Source organism: Benincasa hispida, chromosome 8 (assembly GCF_009727055.1).
Source record: "Benincasa hispida cultivar B227 chromosome 8, ASM972705v1, whole genome shotgun sequence".
In the NCBI taxonomy this organism is placed as follows: domain Eukaryota; kingdom Viridiplantae; phylum Streptophyta; class Magnoliopsida; order Cucurbitales; family Cucurbitaceae; genus Benincasa; species Benincasa hispida.
The window spans coordinates 24,860,933-24,870,013 of NC_052356.1; the positions used below are offsets into that span (position 1 = coordinate 24,860,933).

Sequence of the window (9,081 nt, forward strand, 5' to 3'; positions counted from 1 at the left end):
TGAAATTTACATTCATCTTGCAAATAAACAAACAACTCCCTGGTCAAGATAAACATAGTGCTTCCTATGAATCCATCCGATCAACTAATACTATATGGTTTTGATTTGGTTAAGAGATTATAAATTTATTTGGTGGTTGGAAAAGACTTGATACCCTATTCCTCCTTCATTGGTGCAATGTTATCAAGGAATAGTAATCAAAATCATAGTTATATTGGGGTGTAATCTTTGATACGTACTAGATTGGTTAATCAAAATTTGTGGGGCTCCTAGTTTACACTAATTGGAGATACCGATAAACAACTTCAATGACAATGCATGATGTGGGTCCACTAATCTTTTATTATCAATCCCTCATTACAATGGAAGAGAGGTAAATGAGGCCTAAGTCCTTAAGATGTACAAAATTATTCATTGAGAGAAAAAAAGCTATATTATTCCTTTTTTAAAAAAGAACTTATATTGGACTATTTTCATTGTTCTCTTAATTTGTCTACCATTGAAGTTTATAGTATGATTTTTGTAAATGACAGTCTCTCAAACTCAACTTTGATTGATTTTATCATAAAATAGAAAAACCAACTTCAATAGTTCATTGATGAATAACCTTAGATTCTAAAAGATTTTGGAGCCTACCTTAAAAATTGAAAATGGAAAAATGCTTTCATAACCAAGTACAAGATCAATAATGGAATTGCAAAAAGTTTGGGGAGCTCAAATTATAATCAGGAAGCATCTTTGATAATCAATTACACATCTTCTTCTTCAAGGAACAAACTCAAACTTGCATGAACCATGACCTGCCAAGAAAAGGGAATATTTATTAAATATTTTAGCGAAAAAGTATAATAAAGGGATCTATTTGATACCTTTTGATTTTTTGTTTTTGAAAATTGTACTTATTTTCTCACTATTTCTTCATCATCGTATATTTCTCATTCTCAACCAAACATTTGAATTCTTAATCGAATTCTAAATACGAAAAGTAAGTACTTTTTTTAATTAGTTTTCAAAATTTGGTATGAATTTTGAAAATACTCCTTTAAAGTAAACTAACACTACACGAAAGAAAAACCAATAAATGAAAATAGTGTTTAAAGTTTAATTTTCAAAAACCCAATAATTATCGCATCAGACCTAAACAACTTCATTAATAAAAGAAGTGTGACAAATTACTAAAATTTGATCCAAGAAAAAATTACGAGAGGAAAGACTATATAACGCTCATAGTTAAATATGGTTATCAAATAAGATTTCAATGTGTACAATAAAATTAAACTTTATGAACGAAGATATCACTAAATGAAGATGGTTATCAAACGGGAGGCATCGAGAGAAGAGATCGGATTAGGGTTACGTAGTTGTTACTTACTAGGATCAAGAGCAGTGACCATGGCAGCTGAATTGAAGTAGCAAGTGGCTCCCTTGTGCTTGAACTTTTGGTAGTAACTGTTGAAGGCATATGAAGCATGATCTCTAACAGTGTTTGGGTAGAAACAAGGTTGCTTCATTTGAATATTCCTACAATCAGCTCCTCCTTTTCCACAAGCCCAATCAAGAGCTCTTTGCAACTCATCATCTGGAACTTGCTCATCAGCTATGCACCACTCTTGATCAAATTGAGCCTCTAGACACCCAAATCCCCAATCCCCAATCATTATCGTTACTAATTGATCATTGTCGTAACTTATAAATTTGTGCAAAGGATGTCACTATTCGATAACGTTTCGTTATGTTTCTTTGTTGATCGATCATTTTTTAAATAGAACTTTCTTCTTTTCATAATATAGTTTATTGTCGTACTCTAATTTTCATTTCATTGCATCAATCTTTTAAGTGCATCCCGCTACTTTTTTTAGACACTACAAAAACTCCATTTTAAACAAGTTTGATAGAAACTCCAAGTAATGTATGCAACCAATGTTGTTTTTTTCTTTTAAAGGAATAAATAAAAATAAGACCTTATTTATTCATAGCTTGATTTTTCCTTTTTTTCTTAAAAAAAGTTCAGTGTGTAAGCTTCTTTAATTTTTTATTGACTTTTTACTAATGCTTTAGAGAAAACTAAGTCAAATTTTATAAACTAAAAGAAATAGTTTTTGTTGAATCTGACAAATAATTCAAGTTTTTTCTCGATAAATGTGAGAGTACGAAGATTTAAATAAACAAGTTTTTAAAAACAAGAAATAAGAGATGATCACTAAATCCATAGCTAAAATGTCCAATCTTTTGGAGGGATTAAAGAAAGAGAAGATCGGAAAGAAGTATTAGACACATTCTTGACGTTTTCTTTTGTTGGGAATACGATCAAAAGTCTTATATTAGCTAGATAAGGGGATGATCATGGATTTATAAGGGCAATTATCTCTAATGGTTCGACGATTTTTGGGTGTGAAACAAAAAGTCAGTGAAGATTTAAACCCAAAGTAAAAAATATCATACTATCTTTGTAATATCAGGAAGTCTCTTATTCCGAACATCTTTAAAACTAAAAAAAATAGATGGAAATAAGAACTCAAATAGATACTCAAACTATCGTTATCAAACATAGTTTTGTTCACATGAAACAGAAAACAAAAGGGACATCAAACAAATGATTAATTACCTGATCTTGTTGGAGTTATGATAAAAACTAACAGCAAAGAGAACTGGAGAATGATGAACCAAGTAGAGGAAGACATTTGTTTCTTCACAACAAACAGTGGCTTTCAGTGTTTTTCCTTGTAAATCTGAGTGGCCAAATTTCAACACAGCTTTAATTTAACGGCTGGATTTTCACAGCCTTCGAGAAAGTTAAGATTCTTCTTCGTCGACAAAACAACTAATTCCTTCAATCTTACGTTAAAAAACATAGCTTTCTTTTTAGATACTTGGTAGTGGGCGTATTGAATACTCTTGCTAACAAGTGCATTACTTTAATATTAATTATCACATCTTTTTAAAAATGCAAGATCCAATAACGGTCCAAATCTCATTTATAAATGGTTAATATAATTTATCTTATTGTTTTTTTCAGAAAAATTTTCTTATTTCAAATTGATTCCTACTTATCCTTACCATTAATTAACTGAATTATGATCTCCATATGTTACATGCATTTTTTTCCAACGTAGTACAACCAAAATATCCATCGGTTCAAATCTTCTAACCTTACATGTTGAATCCAAAACATATAATTAGGATTTCTTTTTTTTTTTTTTAAAAAAAAAAGAAAATTGTCAACCATTCCTTTATTTTAAAGGAAAATTATTTTAAATAACAAAAATGCTAAAAATATTTACAAATATAGCAAAATATCATCGTCTATCTATGATAGACCACGATAGACTACTAGACATAGATAGTAGTTATGATCTATCGTAAATAGATCGTGAAATTTTGTAAATTTTATAAATATTTTGATCATTTTCCTATATCTGAAAACAATCATATTTTAAAACACTATAATCTTGAAAAAAAAAAAAAAAGAGAAGGAAAGAGAGATATTCAAATCACCCCTAAAATTATTGGTTTTTTTTTTTTTTTTTTTTTTTTTTTTTTTTTTTACATAGTTGAGAAAAAAAGAAGACAAATTGAACATCATATTTAACATTTTAGTTAGATAATTAGAAGACATTTTCGTTGAGAATATAACATAATAATGAATGTTAGGATAAAGATTCAAATATTTGATTTAGAAAAAAATTTATGATACTTTAACTATTGAGCTGCTATGTTTAAGCTAGTTAGAGCAATTAAAAAGTGGGTTATTCTTAAATATAGATTAGGGTCTTAATACTTTTTTTTAACAATAGCCACATGCTTAACACTTTAGGTGGCTTTAATTTTGAGTTGAATGAAATAGTTATGGGAAGAGGAGAATCAAGTCAGTGAATTTTAATTTTTTAAGTTTTATATAGTGGGAGATGGAGGTGCCTTTCTGAGTACTCCACTAGGTAGCCAATGGAAAATGAATTTAATCAGTTAATGTGTGATGAAAAAATCCAAAGATGTCATTAACATTACTTTATTTGGATGTGTGTTTTTGGAATCATATGTGGCCCTCATTTTATATATGCACTTCCTTTTCAGTTCCCTTTGTTTTTCTTTTTGTTTTAAGTTATTATGATAAGGAAATATATACAATAATGTTGAGTCTTGGGGTCTAGACACATTTTGGTTGAAGATAGAGACTATGAATGTCTTGTGTTATATTTCTTACTCTATATCATTACTTGGCTGATGGATCATCCACCATTCTATTAATGGATTATGTTTATGATATGATCAAAGACGTGAAAGATATTCTTTTCAAATAAAAACTCTTATTTATTAGTATGCGATTTACATTCTTATTCTGTTTTAATTCACATTTGGAGTTCGGTTGCAACACAAACTTTAATATGCGCTCGAATTCCCGTAATCTTCTAAAGTTTCAATTGAAGCCATAAAAAATAATGCCAAAGGTATGAAAACAACAAAGTCAATAATATGAAATGTTTAACAATAAAATTTTAAAAATATCTATACTCAATATTCTGTAAATTTACGATGTTCAAAGTGAGTTCACCCGTCTTTCAAAGTAACTAGATTATCTAAAAATATTCCAAAGTGATTTTTTTTTTTTTTTTAATTATTCAAGCAATCTAAAATATGTCTGAAAAAAACCACCTGAACTCATCCTATGTGCAATCCCAACTAGCTAGAAATGTGTGCATAATAGTGCACTAAAATTGCCAGATTTCGGCAACCAATCAACATAGAATATGTTCAATATGAACTAACCTTAAAAAAAGTACATAGCTCCCTTGCATCCTAAGCTAACCTTAAAAAGAGTAAATAAGTGACCTAAAAGTACTCAAAAGTGTCATTTAGTGTTCAACTATCTAAACACGGCCTCAAATGAACCAAAATGACCCAACTAAACCCTTAGAATCAAACTAGCTAGAAAGGTAACTAAGTACACTAAAATGCTCCAAACAACATTTTTGGCGACCAAGCAACATAGGATGTGCCAAAAGTGAACTTAAACACACAGCCATCATACACTCTAAATTAGCCTTCAAAAGTACCAAAAATAGCCTAAAATTAAAGTACTCAAAAGTATCAATTGATGTCCAATCAACCTAAACTAACATGGTTAACATGAAATAAACCACCTAAAGTATTCTACATGCAACCCTAACTAGCTAGAAATTAAGAATACTAAGGAATGGAGGCAACAAAGCCAAGGATATAATAGGATTTGGGCCAATGACGATATCCCAAGGCTAGAGTGGGCCTAAATAGAAGAGTTGACATTGGCAAGGCCTAAGTTATTGTGTCGGCCTCAGCCAAGGTCGACATCGATCCCAATAAATATGGTCAGTTGATGCACTCCTTGCATGCCCAAGTCCAATGAGAGAGAAGGGGATTCTAGAGTAACTCGAAAACTTTGTAGAGAGAATTTAGATCATCGGTCTCTATAAAAAAACCAAGATAACTCCATATGAAGTAAGTTTATACTCCATTTTAAAACTCTCAACTTGTCACACCTATCCCCTTTCTAACATAAACATTAAAGTGCATGTGGAAAATTACACCACAACGGTATGTGGAACTTCTATCTTCTAAGTCACATTCTTCACCTAAATACAAATTTGGTGTTGTTGTCATGTAAAGATCATAATCTTCTTCCAGTTCAGATTTTGATATCACAATTGAAATTGTCTGCAGGGAAGGAAAAGATTTTTAGCGAGAGATTTGCAATTCCTAACAAGAAGATAAGTCAAAGAAACATGGGTGTTAATCTGGATGGAGGAGATTCTGATTAAAACCATCATCCACGAACAATTCATGAGAATGAGGCTCCTTGGTCTCGACCAACAGACAGGTGAGCCAAGGAGAAGTTCATAGATTTTGAGGCAAGGATGAGCGAGATAGACCAAAAAGTTGATCAGTTCTTAGAGGTTTTGGACCAGCAAAATCTCTAAAATGGAGAACAACAGGACAAGCTAGTTTGTGATCCAACTAAGAGAAAAACTCCATTAGTCAAAAGTATGGGAAAATCTCATCCCCTCTATTGTAATGACACAAGAAAACCAAGGCAGAAGTAAGCACATGAAACATTAGGGTGAGGAAGAGAATAATCCTTAAAGTCCCAGACAAAAGAAAAGTTCTATGGAGGGCAAAAATGGACAAAAAGGGATGTAGGGAGGCAAAGATAGTTGCCAAAAAATGTAGGGGACTAAGGTCCATAGTACAGGTAGTTTTAGAGAGTAAGACTATGAATGAAGCCGAGGTCGAGCCTCCATTCGGGATAGAGGAATAGACCAATCAAAAAGTCTCCTAGAGATAACTTTGTGAAGTTGGATTGAGAAAAGGCACAGTAAATGCAAGCCAAAGGCTAAAAGCCAAGGTCGAGGTTGAGAATGCACCATGGAGAATAAACCTACTAAAGAATTAGAAGAAGATAAGTAGCATCCAAGATACATACGAAGCAGAGCTGAAGGGAAGGTGGTGATCTTTACGCGATAATCGAACAAATTGACCTTCTGTTCATTTACAATATAATGGAAGAGGAAGTTCCTCCTAAGTTTAATATTGCATCAATAAAACCCTATGATAGAAAAAGGGGTCCTTTGTAGCATCTTGGTTCATATAGGTCTTGGATGGAGCTACACATGGTGTAAGTTACAATCAGATATAAAACATTTTTTTCACCTTAGTGGGATCTACTAACGAATGATTAAAAAATCTTAAGAGAAAGTCCATTGGCTCATTCACGGAGCTGGGTATGTCTTTTTTCACTCACTTCTTAGGTGGACGGGACCTTGGTAAGCCGACAAATGCATCTTTTGACAATAAAGCAAAGTACCAGAGAAACCCAATGAGAATACATAACACATTTCGACAATGAAGATTTGTAGGTGGAAGAATACACCGACTCAACAACACTAATACATAGGTATTTATACACATAAAACTACTTAAAGATAGGTAAATCTAAGCCTAGAAACGTGTAACCACCTAACAACCCCAATAACCTTTATAACAATAAATAATAATTAACATCCCCCCTTAAACTCAAGTTGGTCAACTCAAGATGGTAGAGTAGAGACCAACTTGAGTTTGCAAGATAACTAACCAAAGCGTGCAGGGGAGAGTGCTTTAATGAAGATATCAGCCGATTGTTCAGTCATAGATATGGCTTGAAGACACAGGGTGAAACTTTGAAGATGATGACAAACAAAGTGACAGTCAGTCTCGATATGCTTCGTCTGTTCATGAAACACATCATTATGAGCAATTTGAATAGCAATGATTTTCATAATGAAGAAAAGTGGCAGAGGCCTAGGGAGCTTCCATATAAGTTAGAAGCCAGCGAAGCCATAAGACTTCGGAAGTAGCATCAGCAAGGGCCGATATTCTAACTCTTTGCTAGAACAAGAAACAACAGTTTGTTTCTTACTTCACTAGGAGATGAGAGAATCACCCAAATAAAAATAGTAACCTGTGGTGGACCGTCGATCAGTAGGATCACCAACCTAGTCAACATTAGTATAGTCGGAGAGAACCAAGGAAGACTGAGAAGAGAATTGAAGACCATGTCCTAGGGTGTCTCTAACATACCGTAGAATATGGAGAACAACTGTATGAGGAGCAGAAATTAATTGACTTACCACATGGACCGCATAGGCAATGTCTGGATGTGTCACGGTTAAGTAGATGATGTTAGAGTTAGAAAACATGCAACGGAAGAAAATAGAATCATTAAACATTCTAATTCATTAGCTTTGGCTTTAAATTCAACATGCTCATAAAATATAAAGTGGGTTTCAAACATACCTTTGAAGATCTTCTTCTTCAAGCTCGATTCAGCTGCAATCTCCTTGATTTCTGTTCGTGAACCACCACAAGGTCTTTCCTACTATCCTCTTGGTGCCTTAGATTGAGTTGTGGGACTCAAAATATCCTTGGATTAAGGAAAAAAGGAGGAGGAGAACTGGTTTATCAGCTTGTTGAAGAACAGTTCTTCAACCACTTTTTCCGAGCAAATTTCAACTGATTGCATGCCCAATTTCCACTCAGACTTCAAGTTTATATTGCATGATCATCATGCAAACTCATTTGCTGCATGATTTCCAGCAATTGCTTGGAATTTGACTGAATTTGGCTAGTGGTTTGGTGACTAACGACCATGGCTAGAAGTGGGAAAAACCTAATTTTGAGTTTTTCCATTTTTCTTCTTTTTTCTTTTTGATTTTGAAATTAATTTCAAAATAAAATCTTAATTTCAGTTTTCAATTTTATAATTTAAACTGAAATTATATTAATTTTACAAAAAATAATTCAAAATTAATTTTTCTAATAAAATTAATAATTAATTAAATAATTTAATTAATTCTAATTAATTTAATATCAATTATTAAATTAATTAATCACCAATTCCACTACCACCATGAATCTCTATCCATGAATTTAATATTTAAATCATATTTAAATATTAATTGATACTTCAATTTTGTTTAATTCTAAAATTAAACGTGAAATTATATCACATATATACTAATTCCCTTAATTCTAATTTGAACATTTCAAATAAACTTATCACGTTACTCTAAGGCTAATTCGTTTGTGAGCTAGTAGAGGGGCCTAGTGGACCTATAGATCATGAGCTCCAACAATTCGAGATTAATTGGTGAAATTCTTTTCACCAAATTAACCCCCATTCGTTAACTACTGGGTCACTCCACTAAAGTCCAGAGTTGCACTCTCCTCACTGTAGATATATTGTGTCCCCTCGATATAACCATGATTAGTAAGTTAATCCTTCACAGGTTGTTCGTAATAAAAGTTGGGTCAAATGGTTATTTTACCCCCTAGATTACTTCTTGTTCCTTAAGTCCCACTAATCCTCTAATGAACAATTGGTTTGTGATCCGATCAACAAATCGAGTCCCTCTTGGGCCAATGAGAGGGTGGGGCTTCTTGTTCAAGACCAGGAGTCAACACTTAAGGAAACAACCTCTCTACTATCCCTGAAAGCAGGTAGGAGTGAATTTCACTTTGCACCCAATGCCCTCATCTATCTACCCAGTCTTACTCCTGAAATGAGAGACT

General features: G+C 32.7%; 1 protein-coding gene across 1 annotated transcript; it reads right to left on the minus strand.

Annotated features, from left to right (window-relative positions):
* Positions 1-534: 534 nt before the first annotated feature.
* Positions 535-2,721, minus strand: LOC120083644 (PLASMODESMATA CALLOSE-BINDING PROTEIN 5-like). The gene is made up of 3 exons (XM_039039478.1): positions 2,606-2,721; positions 1,373-1,627; positions 535-800 (listed from the first exon to the last, which is right to left on the minus strand). The coding sequence occupies exons 1-3, from the start codon at positions 2,679-2,681 to the stop codon at positions 766-768; spliced, it is 366 nt and encodes a 121-aa protein (XP_038895406.1). The 5' UTR covers positions 2,682-2,721; the 3' UTR covers positions 535-765.
* Between the last annotated feature and the right edge of the window lie 6,360 nt (positions 2,722-9,081).

What these genes read in the sequence shown, in the direction of transcription:
- LOC120083644 (XM_039039478.1), bottom strand. Translation starts at nt 2,681, where the DNA reads ATGTCTTCCTCTACTTGGTTCATCATTCTCCAGTTCTCTTTGCTGTTA. An exon ending in CATAACTCCAACAAGATCAG is followed by an intron (nt 1,628 to 2,605) that starts GTAATTAATCAT and finishes TTGGGTGTCTAG; the next exon opens with AGGCTCAATTTGATCAAGAG. An exon ending in GGTCACTGCTCTTGATCCTA is followed by an intron (nt 801 to 1,372) that starts GTAAGTAACAAC and finishes TTTTCTTGGCAG; the next exon opens with GTCATGGTTCATGCAAGTTT.